The 25,952-nt window shown below is 38.3% G+C and overlaps 1 protein-coding gene across 1 annotated transcript; it reads left to right on the top strand.

The window, feature by feature from the left end:
• Positions 1–672: 672 nt before the first annotated feature.
• TM9SF2 (transmembrane 9 superfamily member 2) lies at positions 673–25,018 on the top strand (the record flags this gene model as incomplete). The annotated part of the gene is made up of 16 exons (XM_009071908.1): positions 673–740; positions 1,849–1,942; positions 2,664–2,791; positions 7,953–8,082; positions 9,643–9,767; positions 10,598–10,709; positions 12,640–12,719; positions 12,807–12,915; positions 13,039–13,171; positions 13,406–13,525; positions 15,241–15,298; positions 15,946–16,105; positions 17,632–17,783; positions 18,815–18,926; positions 19,536–19,707; positions 24,372–25,018. Coding segments are annotated over 16 exons (1,821 nt in total), but the record flags the coding sequence as incomplete, so codon positions are not given.
• Positions 25,019–25,952: the final 934 nt, after the last annotated feature.

Genomic DNA, 25,952 nt, shown 5'->3' with positions numbered 1-25,952 from the left:
AGAGATCTTTCCCTTTCCATAACAGCAGGCTACCCCATCTGTAATGAATGTGTATAGACCAAACTAGTCTGAAACCACAGCAGACTGAATTGCAGGTTCATACTCCAGAGCTGGTAAAGTTACTGAAACATTTCTGTAAGAAAGTAAATGTGGATATCTGTACCTTCTCTTTGGAAAGAGCTTCTGTTCAAACTTAAAATAGTGTATCAATGTGAATAGATGGTTTAAATCCTCATAGTTCAGTTTTCAGTGACTGCATGCATGAAACTGTGGAGCAGTTTAATTATGGGAGAAGTACTGATCTCACCCACTCTTTTATTCGTGTTCTTTTAAGACTTTTATTACATAAAAGTTGTGGTGATGACTGTTATGGCTCTCACTTGGTACATTAAACTAAAGCACTGGTAACTGTATCATTATTAACTGTACTGTTTTTTGTGCATGATTTCCAGCTATCTTGTAGTCTGAATGGCTGTGTTTGTCTTAGAGTGGTGTTGTCATGTGGTCACTGCTGTTGTGATGGTTAGATAGCATTGTACTTGTGTAAGATATGCAGTTATACAGATTTTACGTTTTCAGCTCTCCGTAACCTTATTCAAACAAATCTATTTTTGTATATCCATGAGAACTGAAGTACTTTAATGTAACTGCTGATTATCTCTCCTCTTTCAGTCTGGAATCGAGCTGTTTGTGAACAGGCTTGACTCGGTAGAGTCTGTCCTGCCCTACGAATATACTGCGTAAGTATGTTATATTGTGTGTCATTTTAATTGTCAGTTCTTCAGAAAAGATGGATTTAATTCTCCTAGAAGTATTATCTACATCCTACTATAGCAGTGTGCCACTAACAGAAGTTTACATAGAATCTTCAATGAGCAGACAGATGCCTGCATTGCTTCCTTCTTCTCAGTTGTCTTTGCTCATTCTTTGGAAGTAGTGTGTGGATTCATAGGTCCTCATGTAGGTTGAGTCACAGTTTTAGTGTAACTTAAGGATGAAATGTGTGTATATAATGCTCACTTTTCTGCATTAGTTGCCATTTTGTAGATCAAAGTATTACTGCTTTCTTTAGTAGCCTATAGCCAGATGAGTTAAAGTGGTAATGAGGTGCGAACATCCCATCAATTATCTTAATGAGGTGTTAAACGTTTTCTTGGTATACATCACAGGAGTGCACAAAATCTATCAGTGCCTGGTACAACTATGTAAAATTTTTGCTTCAAGGAATTTTTTTGACTGTTAATATTGAAGAGTTTTAAGCACTAGCTATGCCTGCACTTTAATGAACACATATGTGATAGACTTAAAAATAGGCTGGAAAACCTTGGAGGATGTGCTGTTAAATGTTTTGGTGGATAAAGCTACAATAACCTGTTTAATAGTGCTCATTGTAAAGGAGCTGTCTGTGTGTGTGGTTTCTTTGGGTTTTTTTTTGCCTTTATTTGCCTCCCCCCCCCCCCCCCCCCAGGAATCTGTCCTGCACACTTTTTTTCCCTCAGAGTCATCGTGAAACTCTATGTGAAGGTTTAATTCTTGGCTACAATCCTTGTTCAAATATGAAATTTCTATTAACTCAAGGAAACTTTTACACTAAAAAGTTCTGAAGTAGCTGATTAAGAAATTTGATTGTTGGTTCTGTTTTGGTTGGTTTATTTTCAGACCAGGAGTGTGATTTTCACACTTTGCTTTACAGGTTAAAGGAAGGAACTGTTGTCTGCAAGGAAAGCTGTATAGTTGCTTTACTTGTGATGAAAGCATTGATTTAATCAAAAATGTTCCCACTGTTTGAGGTCTGATATTTGCAGCTGAGAATATTTTAGTAATATTTGCATCTTTTATTTAATTCAGGTTTGATTTTTGTCAAGCAGAAGGAAAGAAGCGTCCATCTGAAAACCTTGGCCAAGTGTTGTTTGGAGAGAGGATAGAACCGTCTCCTTACAGGGTTTGTTCTCTGACAAGGGGTGTTTGTTAATGTGAATGTTCAAATGTAACCAGAGGAGATCAGAATCATGAAGATATCTTCACGAGGGCTTTATCTGAAAGAGCTTCAAAATCTGAAATTCCCACATCATAGAAGCCTGTCAGTTTTACCTCATTGTAACTATGTGCTTTGCATCATGGAGTTGTAGCTTGAAATGCTGCGAGGGTTGTCTTCTCTCTCTGGAGCCTGGCAAAACCTGGTCTTGCTCCTCAGCTGTCCCCTTGTTCGAGGGAGTTGAGTACCTTTATTTCTTGGAACCAAAAATGCTGCAGCTGTAAAGTGGAAGAATTAGAAATTATGTTAGTCAGCTTATCTTTCTGGTGTCTGAAGCTCTCACCTGCTCTCCTACAGGAGAGAAAGTTATCAGTTGAACCTGCCTGTGACAGTGTTGCTGCTGTGAGGTCAAATGACTTGTCTGGTAAATCATTGCAGAAAACATGTTTTACTCAGTCAAAAGAAGCTTTTGATGCAAGGCTCCTACAGTGAGCACAGGAAGGGTTTATAGTACACACCAATATAAAATCCTCTTCTGGAGGGTTGATATACCTAGTCTTGGGTCATTTGTTAGGTGTTTCTATTATAATAGTAGAGGCAATTAAATGCATAGAGGAAATTGTGAAATACTGAAATAAGACAGAGTTTGTTACAACCTTTTTGCTCAAATGTCTTTTATTTTTCTTAGTTCACATTCAACAAGAAGGAGACATGTAAATCTGTTTGTACAAAAACATACGATACCACAAAGCCAGAAGATAAACAGAAATTAGACTTTTTGAAAAAAAGCATGCTACTGAATTATCAGCATCACTGGTAAGTTGGTATCAAAATTCATAGATTGGTTATTCTAGTATGTGGTGATAATTTAATTTATCATTTTATATTTGCATGTTATTACAGATTGAACACTAGGTATTTGTACTGAATCTATTCCCCTTGTGTTTTTGCAGAAGATGTTATATTGTTTGTTGTCTTCATAAAACATTTCCTTCACTTGGAGAATGAGCACCAGCTGCAATGGAAATGAATCTGTTTCCAAACAGCTTTGTGCATGCTGTAAAACACTGCTATTTCTTTGCACCACTAAATACAGAAGTTAGTCCTGCTTTAGCTTGAGAAAAGTCTTTGAGGGACCTTTATTCTTTTGCTGTGTTGTCTCTAGATCCTTTGTACTCCCCTTCAAATATTGTGTCCAGGGGACAGGGTCAAGAGTTCTGAAAGAGTTTTATGCAATGTTTGTTTCTTTTCTATGGATATGGAAGGGAAAGGTGGGCAGTGAAAATTAATTAATGAAATAATTTGGGGGAATTCATAAACACTTGGTCCTTTCCTGTTCTGTTTCCTGTTACAGTCCACCTGTAACCATCTGAGTCATCTTGGAGCACACTGGGCCTCTCTTTCTGCTTGGACACTGACGTCATCTTCCAGTGGGCATTAAGGGTGGGGCAAGGCTGAATGTGTATGCTGAGTCCTGCAGGTTTTCAGTTGGGATGTGGCCATGCTCTGCACCCACATCAGTGTTTGTTTTGTGCTCTACCTGTTGGTGTGCTGTGCCATCAGCAGCCTTCAAGTGCAAGGATAGAAGGAACAACTCTGGCACGAGTTCCTGTGGCATGTCCCTTTGTGTGGCTCACTGATGAAAATATTTCTGGGAACTTCTTGAAAAGGAGTGTAGTAGGAAGTTGACAGATCAGGTCAGAAGGGTTCACAGGCAATAGCCATATGTTCAGGTATGTGAACCAGGAGATAATAAAAAAACCCTAAAAAAGGTACAGCTCCTTTTGCAGGGATTTGAAGTGTATATGCCTAATGGTAAAATCAACAGAGCTTCAAACATCCTGGACTTGGTTATATTCCTCTTAAATACTGCCTGTATTTATAATATTTGCACCACTTTGAACTTCAGTGATGCACATGGGTCTGGCATAAAGCTTTAAAAGTCTGTGTGTGTTGCGGTGTAAAAATAGTTTCCCAAAGCTATGACCCTTGAAAAAACTTAATTTTTTTCAGGAAAGCCCACGGCTTAAGCTGATACAAACTGAAGCTGTGTAAAACTAATCACACAGAAAAGTACTTCAGACTGGTTTGGTTTTTCTCCCCTTAGATGAAATTATTTTACAAATACACTTAGTGTATGTAAGTATACTTTTTTCGCCTATGTGCCTAACTTGATAGAAGTGTTGAGATTTAAGTAAGATACAGTTCTGTTTTTCAGTGTGAAAACTTCTCTTGAAATTTAGGGTATTTCTTATATTCTTTGTTCCTGTAATGAATTAGCATTTCTACTATTTATTTTTTTTGCTAGGCCTACTGCCCTAAAACGTTAGAGCCCGTGGCATGAAAAATCCCTGTTTATGTCTGTTAGTCCTCCTTAGCCACAGCTTCAGAAAGTGGAAGTGGCTGGATTTTGTGATTAGTGAGGCATGCTCCAGGAGTATGGTACAGAGGTATGTTGTACAGGGATCAACAAGGTAGCATAAGTGAGGATTTAATAGAGGTTTATTATCCAGCTTCAATTTATCATGAAATTCCTGGGGAACACAGATGGTGCAAAGGACTTTTAAGGTTTTAAAAGCCACTTAATAAGATTAGGAATTGACATACTGAATTGGACTGAACAGCTATACTGATATCTTGGCTGACAATGTTCATCACCAGATGTTCTTGAGAGACATGTAAGAACACTGTTGAATAGCATATTTGCTCCATATGTATAATCTCTTCAAGTCATTTTAAATTTGAAGATTAACTGGGAAAAATGATTTGCTGCTTAAATTTGTTCCAGCATTGCTGCTTGAAGGCAGCTCAGTGTGTCTTTGCTGCAGAAGATGCAAGGGAAAGCCTTTACCCCAACCAAACTTATTTGTAATATGTTAGTGTTTTACTTGGTTTTGATTAAGAAATTAAAATACTCACAAGAGCAGGTAATCTCTCTAGCATATTTTGTGGAATAAAATTTCAAATATGCAATCATAGAATTGTTTAGATTAGGTAAGGCCTTCTAAGATCATTGAGTCCATCTGTGTGGTGGGTTGACCCAGGCTAGATGCCACGTGCCCACCAAAGCCACTCTGGCTCATGGGTCGAGGTAAGGGCACTCACCAGTTACTGTCACAGGCAAAGCAGACTCAGCTTGGGGAAATTAGTTTATTAGAGGTCAAATCAGAGTAAGGTAATGGGATATAAAACCTAATATTAAAACACCTTCTCCCCATTCCTCCCTTCTTCCCACATTCAACTTCCCTCCTGATTTTCATTACCTCCTCCCCTTAGTGGCACAGGCAGACAGGGAGTGGAGATTGTAGTCAGTTCATCACAGGTTGTTTCTGCCAGTCCTTCCTGTTCAGGGTAAGGACTCCTCACACTCTGCTCTTGCTCCAGCATGTGGTTACTCACGTGGGGAACAGTTCTTGATGAACTTTTCCAATGCGAGTCCTTCACATGGACTGCAGTTCTTCATGAACTGCTCCAGCATGGGTCCCTTCCACGGGGTGCAGTCCTTCAGAAATAGACTGCTCTAGTCTGGGTCCCCTGTGGGGTCACAAGTCCTGCCAGCAAACCTCCAGCATGGGCTGCCCCTGAGGCTGCAGCCTCCTTCAGGGCCCATCTACCTGCTCTGGCATGGGGTCCTCCATGGGCTACAGGTGGATATCTGCTGCCCTGTGGACCTCCATGGGCTGCAGAGGGGCAGCCTGTCTCACCATGGGTTGCAGGGGAATCTCCCCTCCAGTGCTTGGAGCATCTCCTTCCCTTCCTTATTCACTGACCTTATCTCTGCAGAGTTGTTGCTCTCACATGTTCTCACTCTCAGGCTGCAATTGCTGCTGTGCAGTTTTTTTCCCTCCCTTCTTAAATCTGCTATCCCAGGGGTGCTACCACCATTACTGATGGGCTTGGCTTTGGCCAGGTGTGGTTCGGCCTTGCAGCTTCCTGGCACTGGCTCTGTTGGACATGGGGGAAGCTTCTAGCAGCTTCTGACAGAACCTCTGGACCCCCTGCCAACTGAAACCTTGCCACACAAAACCAATCCAAATCATTGACCCAACACTGCCAAGTCCAGCACTAAACCATATCCCTAAGTCACCATGCTATTTCTAATATAGGCCAGGATGCCATCAACCTTCTTGGCCACCTGGGCACTCTGCTGGCTCATGTTCAGTGGCTGTCAACCAGCACCCCACAGTCCTTTTCCCCCAGGAAGTTTTCCAGATGCTGTGCCCCTAGCCTGTAGTGCTGCATGGTTTGTTGTGACCCAAGTGCCGGACCTGGTACTTGGCCTTGTTGAAACTCGTATCAGTGGCTTCATACAATATGGTCCAAATGTAATGAATCTGCATGTGAAATAGCTCATAATCTCCAGCTTAATTGTACCCTGTGGTAGCATGGTTAAGTGAGTAGGATTTAGCTGGTGCTGTTGCTTGTGACCACTACAGTCTTTGGAATCTCCTGAGAATCTGGAAACTCTGGTTTTCTAGGGCCTGTCTTCACCTTTTCTGCTGTGTTAGTTTAAGACAAGAACAATGCTGCTTATTTCTGCCAGGTAGCTAATGATAAGGGTGATGCAGATCTCTCTCTGTTGTGTGAACAGAGGCAGCACACACCACTCTTCTTCCCCTCATCTGTTGATGTGCTTTGAAAGGTAGCACTACTTTGGTAGCTGTTAGAATAGGCAACAGACTACATATGCTTTGTTTTTGTTTCCTGAAGTCACAATTCCTGTGTTTAATTAGGTATTTTAAAGTACCTAATGAGGTATTATCAGGTATCTGTTAACATTATTAGTCTAGTGGTTATAATGACGAGAGGTTTAATTGTGAAGATGTTCAGTTGCTTGGTAAGTTTTACAAAAAATCTGTGGTGTTAGCTTTCAGTGGGATGTCTTTTTTTTTTTTTTTTTGGTCTAGTGGTGCACAAAAAAAGCAGTTGTCTAATGTCTTCATGTGTGAAGTTTATGAATATACCTTTAAAAACATACCTTGGGCAGTTAATGTTGGCAGATTTTTTGTCTTCTTTGCTTGACTCATTCTGGGGATTTATCTTTCAGCTAGTTAAAACACTTTATAACATAAAGAGACAGGTTTGGTTTTTTTTAGTAGTTTATTTTACAGAGGGACAGGATGCCATGTTGGGTATCTATGTTTAAAGGTATATTTTTGGTTTTGACATTTGTACTGTTTGTAGCATGTTGGATACTGTTTATATCTTACTGTCTTTATAATTTTCTGCAACTCCTCATGGGAGTGTGGGGTTCCTCCATATATTTTTCATTGAAACTAAACTATAAATCCACTGGGCTCGAGACTTTTAGGAAATATGAATATAGATATTGTGAGGCAATCATGTAAAACCAGGTTTGAAGGTGATTATTTCCCCAGTTGTTTGATGTCTTACAATTTTTTGCTCCTGCAAACCATCTTGTCGAAGTATTCCATGCTCTTGGGTAACTACAACAGATGTTAGTGGTCAAGAATTCAGTTAAATAGCAAAAAGAGTAAGTTTAAGGAGTGCCATGAAAAATTCATTTTGCAATGGAAGAGCAGTGAAGAATCTGTAGAATTAGTAAGATGTGATGTAGGCTTTCTTTGAAGTTTTGCGTTTTGACTTAAACCCAAAATTATCAATTTTTGCTGCTTTAGTGGATGATTTTGCCCATTTTTAAAGGAAAAAAAAGAAACGGTAAATTATGACTTTGGAGTGGATGAGTTTTCTGAGTGGGCTATTTTTGTATGAGGCCATGAGAAAACAGTCCAGGGGACAGAACAGTTTCAGTTGAAGAGCTACATGCTTGTAACTGGCTTGGACACTGGATTGGCATCAGTGCAGTTCCAGGGGTTGAGAGGTGACAGAAGTCTCGTTCTGGTAGTTAATCTTCCAATAATGAATGTAGCCAAGTTAGATGAATACTGATCCGGTTGTGTTTCCATTGGACTGTGTATTTTGAAAAGATTGTGAGATGTCACTGTGCTGTTTACAGGATTGTGGACAACATGCCTGTGACCTGGTGCTACGATGTGGAGGATGGGCAGAGGTTCTGCAATCCTGGTTTCCCTATCGGCTGTTACATCACCGAGGACGGACGGCCAAAGGATGCCTGTGTTATCAATGTATGTTTATGCAATTATAATGGGGTTTTAATAGTCCCTTTTTACTAATTTAAGGACTGGCATTTCTCCTGTGTCATGTTTCTATGCTGAGTTCTTGCTGTCTTAAGAACCCACATTGCCTAAAACTAGGTTCTTTGGTATCTCTGAAAGCACCATGGTATCTCTGAAAGCCTCATCCAAGCCTACGAACCTTGTCTCTTACGCTGCGTAATACAGAAAGGCTCCAGAAGATCAAGAATTGAACATGCATAGGATTTAGTACATGTAAAGGGTGCAGGTGAAGGAAAGCATGTTACCCTTCCTTGCCTAGGAAGCTGAAACATTTGGAAGCTTGGACTTCATGTTTTTGTGGGATAGAAGTGTTGTCACGGAAGCAAGTTTGCATAGGTGTGTCCTTACCTCTGTGTGGAAATGAATACTTTTTGAAGGACTGTTTTCTTTAAAACTGTGGACTGATGGAAGAAGGCTGAATATAAGATTTCTGAATTTCTGTGAGAGACAGATCTATTGGATTAAGTGGTCGAAGTCCAGATAAGTGCACTGAAATCATTATGGAAGTATGAATGCAATAGAAAATCCTGGAGGTCTTTAGATTACTGCAGTTCTTTTCCATAGAGAGGTCACCGAGAACTTGGAATAGTTTTTTAGTTTTATCAAAATGGTTGCTTTTACTTAACAGATCTTACTAAAGACAATAGTTTTTTGCAGATTCCAACCTTGTTTCCTTGCCTCCATAACAAATTGGTTTCAGAGGCTCCATGTGAATAGTTGTATTTATGATTGAATACGTGATATCGCAATTTTTTTTTAGTCTTAAATACCTGCTTTTAATAAATTCCCTCAAAGGAATAACTGAAGGGATGTAGAAGATCACTTAGTATATATAAGTATTCTTATAGTTAAGATGCTCTGTAGAAAGGATGAGGATAGAACCCTGAAGGGGTACTAATTAAACTTCAGCATCACAGCTTGTGATTTAACAACCTCTTTGACTAAATTCCAAGGTTTTGTTTCCCTTCACCTGAGGTTTGCATTCAGCATTCTTGGCTGCTGCTTGCAGTTCATCCCTGTACATCTTTGGTTTCAAATGTCAAGGTGGTTCTGTCACAGAGAGCAATTATTTGCATTGTTTGTCTTGGAAGGTTCTGTTTAATCTCTGAAAAATGTACACAGTGTTTTAAAATAGCTGATGCTTATGAAACACCTCTGATGTGAAACGTGTCACATAGTTATCTATTCAGTTTGCTACTTAAATAAAACAGGACATCTTCTGTTTGAGAAACATTAATAAATGTATTCTATAAATACTTTAAATTCCTTTTTCTGCTTTGCAGTTGTAGTAGACTGTTCTTAGCATTAACTTTTCTATCTTGTCTTTTTAATGCAAGGAAGCACTTTACTATCTTTATGTTCCCAGAATCCCACATTCAATATTACAGGAGAACTTCTTGACAGAAGAACTGTATGCACTCTAAAATTCTGTTGTGTAAGCTCCTGCCTAAGGCTTTTAGATGTCTGTATCATTTTGATAGTTTAACATCATTTTTTTTATCGTTGCAGTCAGAATTTCATGAGAAGGATACCTTTTATATCTTCAACCATGTCGACATAAAAATATATTACCATGTTGTGGAAAATGAAGCTCTGGGAGCAAGGCTGGTTGCTGCTAAACTTGAACCAAAAAGGTTGGTATTGGGAAGTAACTTGTCATCCCAAAGTGATCCATGCCAGGATAGTTGCTTTGATCTGGGGACCTGCTACTAGCCAGAAATGTTTTCAGATGTGTGACCTGTAGATTAAATCTCCTGTTGACTGATGTAGTGTAATGTAGGGCAGTCTAACATCACTTTGTTCTGAGTTCAATGGATCTTGGTGCATTATTTCCTGTTTGGGCCAAGAAAAGATAAAACCTGGAAGCATTGATGGGGTGGGGGTCTGGGTTGGGGGTGTACATGTAGAACTCTAATTTCTCTGCTGGGGAACATTTTGTCTTGTATTGGAATAGGCCACCAGTGCCTAATGGGAGAGCAGCATCCAATGCCTTCAGCGATTAGGATTTGAATAGAATGATTTCACAGATGCACTCAGTTGTTCTGGTGTGGCTTTTGCACAACTGATGTCTGGTTCATTGTTTCTTGGTGTCTAACTGAGCTTGTTGCATTGCTGGTTCAGTTGAAAGTATTTTTTCCTGACAGAAGATGGTAATTCTGCTGTTATGACTTTGAGTGTTTTAGAGGTTCGTAGCAGTGCTCAGACTTCTTTTGTGCTCTCCTGTAGACTGTGCTCTCTGTAGTTTTCTTTTTCAAAGAGACAACTCTTGTTTAAAAGTTCAAGTTGTGAAAAGTCCTGTGCTTACGATACATTCCTTGTGAGTTCTGAAGTTTGTGATACATTAAGAACAATTTTTATATTTAAGGGAAGAATCCTTGGTATGGTTTTGCAAGATGAATGATTTTTTTTTCTTAAGAGTGTTATCAGTGAAGCAGCTTTCATTCTGTGCCTTTTCTTCCCACAGTTACAAGCATACTCATCCAGACAACCCTGATTGCTCAGGAGTACCTATGGATATTAGTAATAAGGCTAGTGGAGAAGTCAAAATTGCTTACACATACTCAGTTTCTTTTCAAGTGAGTACTAAGATTTCTGTGGTAGTTACCTCTTAATATCATGCATTGATACTATGAATTACAAAGATGGACAACTAAAATTAGCTCAGAATAGTACATTTATAGTTTTAAAACTTTATTTAAACTGGAATGTCACAGGTGGCTTGGGATTTAACCACATGCATTATGATTTTGCATACCACCACACGCAGTGAATGTGAAATGCGTATGTGGTTTGTAAAGGAATCACACTGTCCATGTTTACCTAGGTCCATGTTTACCTAGGTCATCTGGTAGATCACTTTTCAATCCGAGCTCTTAAGTCTGACAAATTGTGTGTTTCAGCAAATTACTGTTTTAGGCAGGTTGAAGCTGATCTTTTCTGCTGTCCTGCTAAAAAAGCTTTCTTCTCTCCAAGGTTTTCCTCCCATGGAAACCTGCAAAAGAGTAAGGAGCTAATATTCTTTGTTCTGCTACTCTCTATTTAGAAGCAGAGGAGCAGTATATCAGGCAACCACAGGAATGCTTGTCTACATCTCGTTCTGATGACAAACAAGAGAGGGGCTTTTTGGTTGGCTTTTTTTTCTTAATGTTGTTTGCTGGACAAAACTGTTTCTGAAGTTTCCTACCCTTTCTCAAACTTCCCTCTTAGTCTAAGACTAAGTTCAAAATACAATAAATAGTACAAGTACACTCAGAAGGGATTATACTATGTATGATGTAATAATCATATTTTGAGAAATTATATCATTTATGATGCTGAAATGAATTTGTATAGCTAAAAGCAAGCATTTCTGGAAACCTGTGACAAGTTAATAAGTAAGATGACCTTAGCTTCATGCTATTACATTGTTTCTCCTTAAAAAATGACATGCCCAGCTGTGTGTGTTACTGTCCTGTGCACAATGTTCCATCAACTGGAGGTCATCTTCTGAAATTGTATTGGGTTGGCAGATGAGGTCATCTCAGGAAGACAGGAAAAAGGCAGTGTAGGTATGAGGAAAAATGCAAGTCTATCCTAGAATCATTGATGCTGGTTTGGATACTTGTTGCTTGCTTTGGACCTAGTTTTATGACCTCATTGAACTAGATATTTAATCTTGGCTAAATGTTTTAACCCTCTGGTTTTTATATTTTCAAGAGCTGGCTGTACTGGAAAGCACTCTGGTATGGTGTAAATTACTGACATAACGTCTTGTCAGAAAGACACTTAGCCGTTTTTATTAGTTGATAGTAGTGTTTGTGGTTTGTTTAATAGCAGTCTTAAAGTGGATTAGAACTGTCTATTCCTTTTTTCATGTTTACTCTGCAAAATGAAACAAATGGTCTTTTGGAAGTGTTTCTGATCAAAATGTTCAATCTGAGTAAGTATAAAAACTGTTGAAATGCCTGAAGGAATAATTTCTCTCTCTCTACTAACCGTGGAAGTTCTGTAGTGTTGTCTCCCCATCTATCTGGCAGTAAAAGCTATTTGTAACTGGATTGGTAGTTGGTACTGAAATGAGGTTTTATGAAAGCAAAGGATAATTTGGACAGAGTACTATCTAGAAAGTCAAGTATTGTGCTGGAGACTATGTAGCATAGCTTAGTTTTTCCATGTGTTGATTTACATACGCTAGAAACTGCAAGTTCTTTTATTATTCTGCTACTCATTTGAATTCCAGATGAACTAATATAATTCCTGAAGGGAGGAAGCACAATTAAATTAATTTGATAGGCCTTTATGTCTTAAGAAGACACAGGTGCTCAAATTCAGACAATATTTTCGTTTAGGTTCTGTGGTCAAATCTTACCTGTGTTCTAGGTAGGTATTATTAAACTATTCCCCTTAAGGCATGGAACATGAAATTTCAATTAGTCACAAGATTTAAGATTGCTCTGCAGAACATCAACTTGTAAATGTACAAGTTGGATACCGACTGCATCTGAAACTCATATTTTACTCTTTCAGGAAGAAAAAAGTATCAGGTGGGCATCAAGATGGGATTATATTTTGGAATCCATGCCTCACACTCACATCCAGTGGTTTAGGTGAGAAGAAAGTTTGCCTTCAAGAGTACTGTACTGAAGTGTTTACAGTGCAATATTAATTTTCTTTTTTTTTTTTCCTTAATTCAGTATTATGAATTCCTTGGTGATTGTGCTCTTTCTGTCTGGAATGGTAGCTATGATTATGCTGAGGACACTGCATAAAGATATTGCAAGATACAATCAAATGGATTCCACTGTAAGTCTAAAATATACCTTCTAAAATTTACTTTGAATGTAATTTCTTCAGCTAAATGTATACTTGTAACAGGCAATTGAAATGGCAATCTACTGCTTTAAAACAGGTGTATTTCCTTTACAGGAAGATGCTCAAGAAGAATTTGGCTGGAAACTGGTTCACGGTGATATTTTCAGGCCCCCAAGAAAAGGAATGCTGTTGTCAGTTTTTCTAGGCTCTGGCACACAGATCTTAATAATGACTTTTGTTACCCTGTGTAAGTAATAAACTGGGGAGGAATGAGTTGAATATAGATGATTTTCACTGTTAATTGCACAGTACTAGTAAAAAAAGCAGTAGAGTTTTGTTTAAAAGTTTTTTAAAAGCAGTTAGAAACAGCTGAGCTGATGTAGTAGACACGCAATTTAGTACACAGATTTTAAGATAACTGATGCACTGGCTTGAAATCAAATGTACAGTGCCTTTCTAAAAGTGTGCATCTCTGCTTCAGTTTTTGCTTGCCTGGGATTTTTGTCACCTGCTAACCGTGGAGCTCTAATGACCTGTGCTGTGGTTTTGTGGGTACTGCTCGGAACTCCAGCTGGTTATGTTGCTGCCAGATTCTACAAATGTGAGTAAAAGTTATTGAAAACGACAAGGCTTAAGTTCATTAAAGTAAATTATTGTCACAGAACTGATTTTTATTTTGCAGTGCTGTATGTAGTTTCCCTCAGGGCAAGTTGGAGAAATGTACTTACCTTAACAACAGAAAAAACATACAACACTGACATGGTTATGCTGGTTTTGATGTAATCAGGCCTAAAGACCCAGAATTGCTCTTGCTGCTGTGGATTTATGAAATTGGGGAGCAAATTACATTTTACGAGTACTAAGCTAATTACATTGGACAGTTTTGGACTACTTTAGTTCTGAACATACAGGAGTAGAGAAGGAATTTACTTCTGGACTTAAGCCTGGCAGTAGGATTGGAGTTCTTTCTTCTAACCATTCCGTAATTTTCATGTGGGGAGAGCCAGTGGGAAAAGTGGGTTTGTGTCTTGTAGGGAGTTTTACCACAGTGGTAGTGATGTGATAGTGAACTATTCCTAATCTCCAAGACAGTTAGACTTAAACTGAAGGACTAAGGGCTAAATTGAAGGATTTTAGGACTAAGAGCATAATTGAGGACAGAATTATTGTTCATATCATGCTGTATATTATGTGTTTAAAAGGATATTTTGATGTGTATTGATGGTAAATTGAATCCTATGTCTTTGCTGGAGATGTAGCTATTAATAATTCCATTCCACATGATACTTACTGGGAATCAGTTGGTACTTGAATGTTGTGTTTGACTGCTAAGACAGTGAGTGACTGATCTAGATATATTTTTGTTATAACATGAGGTGACTCATACCACAGAGCATGTAAACATTGATGTTTTTCTTTATAATCTACAAATAAACTAATGTGTGACAAACCAAAATGCAACTGAAATGGATATGCAGTTTTAAAAGCTGGCAATTTTTATAGCAACATTACAGTCAGAGTGAAACTTGAGTTGAAATTAAATGGTTAATCTTAATAACTGCTGCCATGTTCTACCAAGTTTTTATGAAGAAATAGAAACTTAATTAAAATCACTCTAACCATAATCACTTCTGACTCGTGAAATAAAGAAGCATGTCATTATGGCAGTGCTCAGATGAAATTATCAGCTTCACTGCATTCCAGCAGGATATTTTCATTTGAAAGTATACTGACTGGAATTTTTATCAGCATAGTGCAAATTCAAAAAGATTTTCTTAATAAAGCTATCTTTGGTCTTGTGGTATCACCACTGCTTAATGCTGTTAAGACTCAAGAGAACATCACTACTTCTGTAAGGGTGTTAGTCCTGACTTGCTTGTAAGATTCATGGGCAAGAATTATTTCGAGGAAACTGCTAAGCTTGATTTTTGCATATTTATGTATCTTTTCCTACTGAAACCTGCAGTCACATGCTAGAAAGCTTAAACTTCTTAATCTCTCCAGGTTTAAACTGTCTTTTAAAGACTTAGAAGTACTGTAAATCTTCTTCCTCTTTTTAGCAGATAAAAAGTGGTCAGAGGCAGAGTTTGTTTGGTTGGATGCCTTTCCTGACCTTGGTCTGTGACTTTGCTTTGAAGCTCTGTGGTTAATATGGTGTGGAAATTTAGTTTTATTACTGAAGATTTACCTGACTATTTTAAATTTGGGCATGATAGCACATTATTTGCAGGCTACGTATAACAGGTAAATGGACTGGAAAATTGATAGTTGTGAGCTTAATGCCTGTTTTGATGTCTGTCAAATGTCTTAACACAGCATTTGGAGGTGAGAAATGGAAAACAAATGTCCTGCTGACATCATTCCTTTGTCCTGGGTAAGTTGAGAGTATCGCCATGATGAACAGAATTAAATTGCTTCTGTGACATGCATAGCTAATTTTTAAGTTTCAACTGTACAAGTAAATCTTATTACCTTGTCCCTTGATTCCAGAAACTACAGGAGTATCTCAGTGTTCTTGACAAACATGAGTGTTAGTGGCTTATCATCCTTAGATATTTTTATTTAGTAAGAATTTGTTTGCTCTCACCTCATGAAATCGTTGATGAAGTGAGAGCTTTATGATAGTAGCAAGTGTTAGACAGGCACAATTTTCTCTGCTTTCTTTTATTCTCTAGGCTATTTCTCTGACCACACTAGTCGGTCTTACATAGTGTCATATACTGTATAACCACTCCGATAAATGTTGCTACTTAATCACAGCAAGCAGCCTTACCCTGAAGTGTAGTTAAGACAAGCATAGATTTGAAATAGCTTAGTTGGAACGTCAGCTCCTGCTGGAGTTCAATCCCCCTAGATTAACGAAGAATTGCTTGTTTGACCTCTTCATTTTGGTATTTTGTGTGTGTCAGTTGGTTTTAGCAGAGATTTGCACTGAAATTGTAACACAGTGCTATTGTTTTGTTAACATTATTGAACGCGGAGGAGGATTTCTGTGCCCTAAGTGTGCTGTGTGTTTTTCAGAATCGTCTTTGCGGATTTTTTTATCATGAACCTCATTCTGTGGGGAGAAGGCTCTTCAGCAGCTATTCCCTTCGGTACTTTGGTTGCTATCCTGGCACTCTGGTTTTGCATATCTGTGCCACTGACGTTTATTGGTGCCTATTTTGGGTTTAAGAAAAACGTAAGTGTTTCTGAGAAGTTGTTTTGTGAGTGTATGCACATAGATACACATATTTTGCACCATATAGGCTATGACTGAGGTAGCACCTAAGTTATTGGCTCCAGTTCCATTCAGTTACTTTAGAGCTGCATTAGATGCCTGATCTCGGAATTCCAAGGCTTTGATATTTAGTTGGTTGGGGGTGGTGATATTTCTCCGCAGTGATTAAGGTTATGATTGTATTTAATTGAGAGGCTGCTATGGATAAAGCAGTGGTTTAGGCATTTTTAGTTTAATTAGCATCTTTTTCAGGACTAAAAAAATGAGTTGTCCCTGCAAGCATAAGGGAAAGCAATTTTTGTATTTCTGGTTTTCCACACATATTTTTTGTTCCAGTCCTCTACCCTGAGGATATTTTCTGATCAAATTGCTGGAGTTCTGTGACATTTTTTTGCATAAGTGCTCTGTAAATGGTTATCACTGCTTGGCAGACATTAATTAGGATTTACTCCTAAACTCATCAATTTTACTTAGTTATATGAAGGCTCTTTGTGCCACTGGTGACCAAACATTTCATAATTTAGTGAATAAAACATTAAAAAATGAGATTCATTCTATTTTTTTTTTTTCTTAAAAATAGTTGTCTGTCCCCTACAAACATAAACATAAGGTCAGATAGTTTTGTGGGATTTTTCCTGTATGGGAAGCTAGAGTTCCAGCTCTGTAGCTCTCGTGGAATACTTTCAGAGAATATTTAAGCATCTAAGGCACTTTTTACATTGATTGTGTAGTTATCATGTTTTTGTTAATCAATATTCAGTATTTTCTCTCTGATAACCATGTTGAAATTGCAGCAAGTGCCCTGCACTGTACAGAGGTAGTTCCCTTAAGAAAGTAGATTTAATAAACTATAAGGCAACATGATAGGTGTCACAAATACATGAAAATCAAATCAGAAAGGAAGTACATAGCAAGAATCTTGATATTTTTTACATAGCCTTTATCAAAGGGAAAAGATAAAAGTGTGCTTTTATCTGCCTTATATTTTTTTCTATCACCATGTTGATCTATGTGTGCATCTTAAATTAGGATTCAATTGCCAAAGTGCATCCTCTCAGTTTGTAAATTTATCCTGATGTGATTCTTGAAGTAAATTCTATAAAACAACACGCAGGAATTTTTAGATGGGGAGGGCAGGAGTCTGCACCACCACTACCTGCAGCTGAAACGTGGTAAATGAGCTCAGGCTCTGTGACAGATGAGGGATAAAGGTGAACATAAAAAGAGAGATGAAGTAAGTAAACATGAGAAGGGAAGTCCAGAATACCTGCCACTGTGTTTGCAGTAAGAGCTGCCTTTTAGCTCATTTGCTGAGGCAGTGTTGGTAGCTGGGCTGATAGTGAAAGCAAGTGTAGTGGTAGCTGGGTATGTGCATCCTCAAAACCAAGAGTAGACTTTTGCCACCACTAGTTGCAAAAAGAGAGCAAAAAGGTAGTGCTGTAGTTTGGCACTTTGTTCATTTAGCAAGTTGTTATTTTTGTTTACAGGCTATCGAACACCCTGTTCGCACAAATCAAATTCCTCGTCAGATCCCTGAGCAGTCATTCTACACAAAGCCATTGCCTGGCATAATCATGGGAGGGATTCTGCCTTTTGGATGTATCTTTATACAGTTGTTCTTCATTCTCAATAGTATTTGGTAAGTTAAATACCATCTATTTGATTTTCTCTGTCATAAAAGGTGGTAATTTTCTTTCCTCAAGAAGCTTTGGCTGATTTTTGGTGATGCAGAGTTACCAGAATACCGATTCAATACCAATTTAAATGTTAGCATTTTAGATATTTTGTGGTTTAGAAGATACTCAGTGCCTGCTTTGTTTGTTGGAGTATGTAGAGAGGTGGCTGTGATATGTTTTGCAATTCACAGCTGACCTACAACATTCAGATAGTTTGTTTTCTCCTGGTGTTCCTCTGACTTCATGTGGAAGTGGCTCTGAAGCTGACATGTGGCATATAACTTGAAAGTAGTAAGTGTATTAAACTAACTTGAGGTGGGATTTTTTGTAGGTCTCGTTAGGCTAGAAAAGTGTTACTACTCTTGGGTGAAAAAAGAATCAAGAATAAATCTTGTGAAGCCTTTATAAAGGAATCAGGAGAGTCATTACTTTAAAAAGTAAAGAACCAAAGACTAGTCCATTATAAGTGAATTCTGATGTGAGCTCATAGCACACTGGCAAACTAATCTACTGTGAGGAATTTGTCTTCCTTCTGGCACAATTTAGTTATTGGATCTTGTTAAACTGTTTCTGAACCTTGAATAGGTGCCTCTACCCAACACAGACAGCTACAGCATTTGACATTTCTTGTTGTTTTGCAGATCTGCCCCTTTGATTGAAATGTGAGGTGAAATCCAAGTTCTGCTGAAGTCAGTGGAAGAGGTCACACTGACTTCACTGGAGCTGTAATTTCACCATTAAATCTAGTCACTCCTTTCCCTAAAATCCCAACCAGGAGCATGCTGTGGGATTGCATTCTCACTGTTCTCAGGCTGAGCTGCCAAGGCTCCTGTTTTTAGATAGGAAATAAATTAGTCAATTGTGTGACCACACACACAACTGACAGTACTTCAGTGGGAAGGGGAATGCTTCAGGTGAAGGTGAAATTACTGCATATGAAGAAATAATATTAGCACAATGACCGTTTTAATATATTTGTAACTCCCTTTTATAGGTCCCACCAGATGTATTATATGTTTGGCTTCTTGTTTCTGGTATTCATTATTTTGGTTATTACATGTTCTGAGGCTACAATATTGCTCTGCTACTTCCATCTATGTGCAGAGGTAAGAAGAATGCTTCAATATTCAAACTTGATACTGTTCTAAGAATGCTTAAAAAAATTTTAATGCTTTAGTAATTAAAAAAAATAAGTGTTCTAGAATTCAGCATGAACACCATGACTAGGTGAGATGTACTTAAAGCATGTCTTTATAAAGTGAAGCAGGCTGCTTTGGGCAAAACTTGGAGCAAATGTTAGAGCCCTGCACTGGGTATTACTGTCGGATATTGCATCCTTAGGTTCTAACTCCCTGTTTTCTGAATATGCCAAACTAATCCATTAACTTTGTCCAGTCAGAGTGCATTTTGGACATGCACAGCCTTGGGGGAAAAAAATCTGTGGGTGGAAATAAGTATATCTGGCTTATTTGGGGATTAGCATTTTGTCTATTTGATATTGATCTTCAGGTTTCTTCTCTCTAATTGTGAATGGTGTAATTAAAGCAGTATTGATTATATATAGTTCTTTTCCCTGTAGTTAAAAAAACAGCCTATAAAAGCTCACTTCTGGATAAAGTGTTGTTAGAAAAAGTAGCTCTGCATTCAGTGGTAGTCAGTGCATTAGAGGTGTGTGCAGTGTTGTTCATATGTTTGTTTTCTCTCCTCATTCCTAGGACTATCACTGGCAGTGGCGTTCATTTCTCACTAGTGGTTTCACTGCAGTTTATTTCCTAATATATGCAATACATTATTTTTTTTCTAAACTGCAAATCACAGGAACAGCCAGCACCATTTTGTATTTCGGTTATACTATGATCATGGTTTTGATCTTCTTCCTTTTCACAGGTAAGTGTGTCCAACCTTCATTTTAAATTGAGTCTACCTTAGTTTTGTACAGTAGAATTCTTGGCAAAACGTATCTTGATACACACTTAAAAACTAATAGATGTCTTTGATTTTTTTCCAGTTAGTTGTGTAGCATATGGCAACTCTGTGAACACAGATTTTAGTGAGAGAGATTACATGAGGATGAGGCAAAACTACCGTTAATTTGAGGTGTGGCCTATAATCAGGTCTTAAAATATGTGATAAATACCTCTCCAGATTTTATTCTTATGTTAGCCATATGAGAAACTCAGATTTTTAAACTAGTTGTCTTTGGAGCAGCACACTTCAAATCACACACAATCAAGTATAAGGTTTCAGTGTCAATGGGAAAAATTGCAGCTTTTGTGGGAGGTAGAAAGAGAGAAATAAAAGCTGACAGAAAATACTTTTTTTAAAAAAAATTTATTTGCTATCTCCTAGAATTTATTTACCTTCTTTCCCAATTGCATTGAAGTGTCATGGGAAGTAACATTTTTGGCATCAATCTTGTCAGAATTTGTAATCCTTATTGTGAGCCTTTGGAAAAACACTTTTCTTAGGTGCTGCATTTCAATTTCCTGTTCAATAAGTGAGATGAGGTCACAAAATCTTCCCTTGTCATCCTCAGTACTAAGAAACAACTTCCAGTCAGACACACATATCCCTGGTTTAGGGTGGAAGAAGAGCAGTGGAAGTGCAGAAGTCTCCTTTCAAAATGATGCAAGAAGGCAGCAACCACCAGCTCCTCAGACAATCTTAAAAGTTCTGTATTCTGCTTCAGCAGAATGCAGTCTGTCCTTGTATACTTACCCTACAGAGAAATACTCTTGAAACTATTTTGAGCTGATCGATGGTATCAATAATTTCAAGCTTCACATTTATGATGATATTTAATGATTATGCAGGTTTCAGTAGGTACTAGAGGGAGCAGGTGTAAGCTGAGACGGGAGATTCAGATTAGATGTTGGGAAAATTTTTTTCCCTGTTTGGGTGGCCAGGCACTGGAATAGGTTGCCCAGGAGGGTGGTGGAGTCACCATTCCTGGAAGTGTTAAGAGGCATCTGGATCTGACACTGGAGGATATCATAGAATCAACCAGGTTGGAAAAGACCTCAAAGATCATTGAGTCCAGCCCTACCGTGGTTACTAGACCATGGCACTAAGTGCCACATCCAGTCTCAGCTTGAAAACCTCCAGGGATGGTGAATCCACCACCTCCCCAGGCAGCCCATTCCAATGTCTGATTACTCTTTCCGTAAAAAATCTCTTCCTTATATCCAGCCTAAACCTCCCCTGGCAGAGCTTGAGTCTGTGCCCTCTTGTCCTCCTGCTGGTTACCTGGGAGAAGAGACCAACCCCCACCTGACCACAACCTCCTTTCAGGGAATTGTAGAGGGTGATAAGGTCTCCCCTGAGCCTCCTCTTCTCCAGCTAAACAACCCCAGCTCCCTCAGCCTCTCCTCACAGCACTTGTGCTCCAGTCCCTTCACCAGCCTCACTGCTCTTTCTGGTTTGGGGGGTTACAGCAGAGAGGCAGGTTAATGGTTGAGCTTGGTGATCTTTGAGGTCTCCTCCAACCTTGATGATTCTATGATTCTGTCATTTATGTATACATGCTACATTTTGAGGCCTCCTAGAACACAAATGGCTTGTCATCAGGGCTTTTAATACAGATCTCATTATAACTATTAAGTAGAATTTTCATTTCCACATAACATAGGAGAACAATAACAGTCTAATGAGAAAAGAGCTAACATTTGAGAATGGTGTTCATTTTAAGTGTAACTGAGTATTAATTTCAAAGACAGTGACGCTTCAGCTAAGAAAGTATTGAAGCTGTTTATGCACCATGACTGAATGCAGATGATAATGAACAGGAGCAAGAGCCTGCAAGGATTTTCTTGGGTCATTGCCTGTTACAGGGAAGGAATGGGACTTAAGTATATTATGTAATCTCATTGAAAAGAGTTCAAGCTGTGTTCCAAAAGTGGTTAGTTTTATCTTCCATCCTTCGTTTTAAGTCAGTCTAATGTGTTGTGGCATTGCTTGCAGATGGACTGTAATTTATACATCTCTGCTTTTATTTTCTGTACCAGTTAGCAAGTCATTCTCAATGTGCAGATCAGGGATTCTACCTCCCTTGCTCCTTTGTCTTCTTTCTCACCCTGATTTTCTCCTAACCTTTATTTCTGGTCTGGGTTTACTGATAGTCTCATTGAACTAAAGAGTCATGGAATGCTTGGTTGTTCAACTAGAAATGAATGTGCACTGCTGTATGTAGATCGATTTTTAAATGCAGTGCAAACTTACAAAGTAGTGTGAAAAATAATTAGGCCTTACATAAATGTAAGGTCAATTAATTTAGTTCTAGCTTTTCCAATAGATGATCAGCATGTCTGCCTTTAATAGTAAACAGTTTTGCCCAAAACCAGAGTCATGTTTACCCTGTCTCCTTTGTTCACTCTGTTTACTTTGGGTGCACATAGTAATTCTGGAGTGCACATATTCAAGGTAAAAGGGGTTCACACTAATTTTCGATGCTGAGACTTGGTTTAGCTGCCTTTCTGCCCCTCAGGGACCCATGGAATTTCCATCTTTTGACCTTGTTCTTTCAAGTCAGTCATGTCACATGAGGTTTTCTAGAGGCATTAAGATGTGCCCAGTGCATCTGTCTCCCTGTTCCTTTGCTCATGTGTTTGCTTTCAGTTGTCCAAGTGGCTGTGCAGTGGCTGCCAGCAAATCTGGGGAGTTGTTTTCAGGGTAGGTTCACAAGCATGCAGAGAAGAGGTGGTTTATTCTCAGCCCCCTGCAGATGCTTTCTGTGGCGGGCATTTGTTTGTAATTAGGACAGTAGAGATGCAAGTTGTGCTGTGCTTTCAGTGTTTGTATGCTCTTGGTTTTTTAACTTTTCAGTTTCTGTATGGAAATCAGGGGAGGATGCACGTGAAGTTACCCAGACGGTTAGAACTTTGAAACATCATGTGCTTAACAATTTTTTTTATCTACTTTCCAGAAGATCAAGTGCAAATTATCTTCTAATTTGGGAGAATTATCCTATTTCTTGAGATTTAAGAATTATTCTGTCCATTTAGGTGGATATGAATTCAAAAGCAGATACACTCAGTTCTCTGATCTTTACTGAAGTGCTCTTAGATAAGGTTTTACAGAAGATGTTAGAGGTAGGGTAAAGGACAGGCAGTTCTTCTCCACTTTCTCAAACAAAGCAGCATATTAGTAATTTATGAAAAACTACTCCCAAAGGCAACTGACTTCCCATGTCAGGTGGATAAAGAAGCTAAAAAGAAAAAATCATAATTGTATCAAAACTGTTCTGCTGCTGCTTACTCATCTGTTAAAAATGGTCAGTATCAGGAAGGGTTTTGACGGTGCCCTGCTGCTGTGTCGGTGTAACACATGCTTCAGGCACTTGCATCCATACTGCATTCCAGGTCATTGATCAGACTCAGCAGGCAAAATACCAGGAGCTACATGACAAATCTTTGATTCACAGCTGGTACCACAACTACGTATCATAGTAGATGAGTCAGTTAAACATCAGTAGTTTAGCAAGCGTAAAGGGGGGAAAAAGATGACCATGATATCATTCACAGTTCCCTTTCAAGCTTCTGCACAACTTTTGTTGCCCCTCTTGATGGATCTAAAATAAAGGCCATTTTTGTCCTTTAAAGAACGTCTTTGGCTCTTGCATAACTTAAGGCTATGATTTTAGAAGAGGTACTCAGGCAAGAATTAGATCATCTTCAGGGCTTTTTTCCTGTCCTAGTTTTTGTGGGAAATGAAGGTTCCTGTAAATGGTGTTCTGAGCTGCCATTTAGTCCAATATCATTCTGATTGAGGCTGCATTTTCAAGTAATCCAGTTAGATTAACAAAACCCAACTACTTAATTATTTCACATCCAAAATGGTATTTTTGTTCAAAGCTTCTTTTGGAGTTTCACAAACAGAAGGGATGCAGCTATTTTTGTTCTGCTAAAAGGATAAGTTATCAGGGAAACAGTCTTCATCCTTAAATTTCAATTAAGATTTGCGTTTTTGTTTGGACTGCCTGAAGTATTTCAGAAATGTTTATTGTTAAGATATGCAACACATGTTTTGAGTAAGAGTTCTGTGGTTTGAAATTTCTATTAACTTGATATATGCAAAAATAAAGGTAGTGCTCTAATTTTCCAAGACCTTAAAGTGTATCTAAGAAATTGGAAGTCCCTTTGATGCTGTTAGTTTAATTGGTTTATCAAATGCAATAACAGTACTCTGAGCAGATCAGATAAAGTGTGTGAGCAGTCACTGAAGAAAGGTGAAATGGAGCAATGTGAAGGAGACTGCATAATACTGAAACAACAGATATGGAGGAAGACAAATAACACAGAAACTTCTTAAAACAAGAATCTTCCACATGCTCAGCTCTGATTGTGAAAATAATGAGATACTCTCTAGAGTAGTTGATGCCTATAAAGCCCAAGTACTGTTTGTAGCTGTGCATTGTCTGACCTGGCTGGTGTACTGCAGACTAGCAATAGCAGATTGCATATACCTAGGTCCTGATTTATGAACTGCAGATAGAAATCAATGTCTCCTGTGTCAGTGTTCCTAACGTGTAACTTTTCTCTTTTTTTCTTTTTTAGGGACAATTGGGTTCTTTGCATGCTTTTGGTTTGTAACCAAAATATACAGCGTAGTCAAAGTCGACTGAAGAAATCAGTGTAAGGAATTAACACAGAAGAGGTTTAATCTTCATTAATGTAACTTAAAGACCTGGTCCCGTTGATGAACTTGAGCTTTATCAGAAGTATTGGCTTCCTGTTCTTTGAGAATGATATTGAGTATGCGTCTACTTTTCCACTAACACGTTTGTATTGTGACTTAACAACCTGTTTCCATTCAAATCTTAATGAAGAGGAGAGCAACGATATTTATGCGTTTGTAAATACAACTATACTTTAAAAGAAATGTTAAATTCTAATGGCAGAGTAGCAGTGGCTGTGTCACACAATTTAATGATACTTCTGATCAAAGTACAACTGTAAATAGATTTTTCTAGCCTGGTAGGTGGGATGATTTATTTTTCTTTGAGGGAAATGAGAACTTTTTATTATGCTAACTTTGAAGGATGACTCTTAAGAAGTGTTGCTTTTAGTTTGGATGCGATTTTTATTTTTTACTGGTGTTACGTCCATAAATATTCTGATTTCTGTGACTTCATTAGTTCTGGTGTTCTTGGCCTTTAAACTATGTGCCTCTGAGTCCTTGAATTTATAAATTCATAATCCAATAAACATTGTAAAAATGTCTTCAGTGGCTCATTACATATTATAAGTTTATAAAAGTATGTAAATACAGTTATATTGAAGACAGATGCTTAAAGATTGCATAGAGTTTTATGGCATTTTCTATGGTTCAATGTATATTGACACCCCCTTAGATCCGCAAGAAATGTTATTTGTGCTACATGGCTATAACATGGAGATGTAGTTGTGGCGCATGAGAACTAAATTATACACACATTTAACAAAGTCACACTGCAGCATTCATCCAGTCCTTAACCCAGAGACATCTCCAGAGACTGGGATGGAATTGTCAGTATGTTGAGAAGATCTTACAACGCATGAGTCAGCATTCTCTGCTGGTCTTGCTTTTAGATCTCGATGATGCATATTCTACAGGGCAACTGTTGCTGATTGTACTTAATGTAGGTTAAAAAATAAAAAGAAATTTACTATTTTTGCCTTATATTAAGAGACTAATGTCGATTTTGGATGACTGGCATTAAAACTATATTTGCTTTTTTTTTTTTTTGGAAATGGAGTATTTTGTTCAAACCTTGTTCAGTAGTTTTAGACTCGTAACACAATTTGGCTTTTGGCATGTTTTCACAAGCCTGATAAAATTGTATTTAAAATTAAACTCTGTGTACCAGTTGCCATTCATAAGGTTGGGGTGGGGGGTGGTTATTCTTACTGGTTTTACCCTTCTGAAGGACCTTAACCCAATGATGCTGGATATTGGACCCAATGAAAATACCTTTAGTTAAGGTAACTTGTCATTATGAAACGCCTCAAAGTTGGCACGTAAAAGGCTTCAGGAGACATTTCCACAGTTGTTGTGCTCCACAGCCCCTCCCAGGTGAACCACAGCACTCTGCCTGTCCCCAGCCACAGCTCTGTTCAGATGCTGTGGGCAGGTTTGTTTTTGTGCCCCTCCCAACA

This window comes from Acanthisitta chloris, unplaced genomic scaffold (genome assembly GCF_000695815.1).
Source record: "Acanthisitta chloris isolate BGI_N310 unplaced genomic scaffold, ASM69581v1 scaffold11800, whole genome shotgun sequence".
Lineage (NCBI taxonomy): Eukaryota > Metazoa > Chordata > Aves > Passeriformes > Acanthisittidae > Acanthisitta > Acanthisitta chloris.
This window is presented reverse-complemented; position numbering and strand designations above follow the sequence as displayed.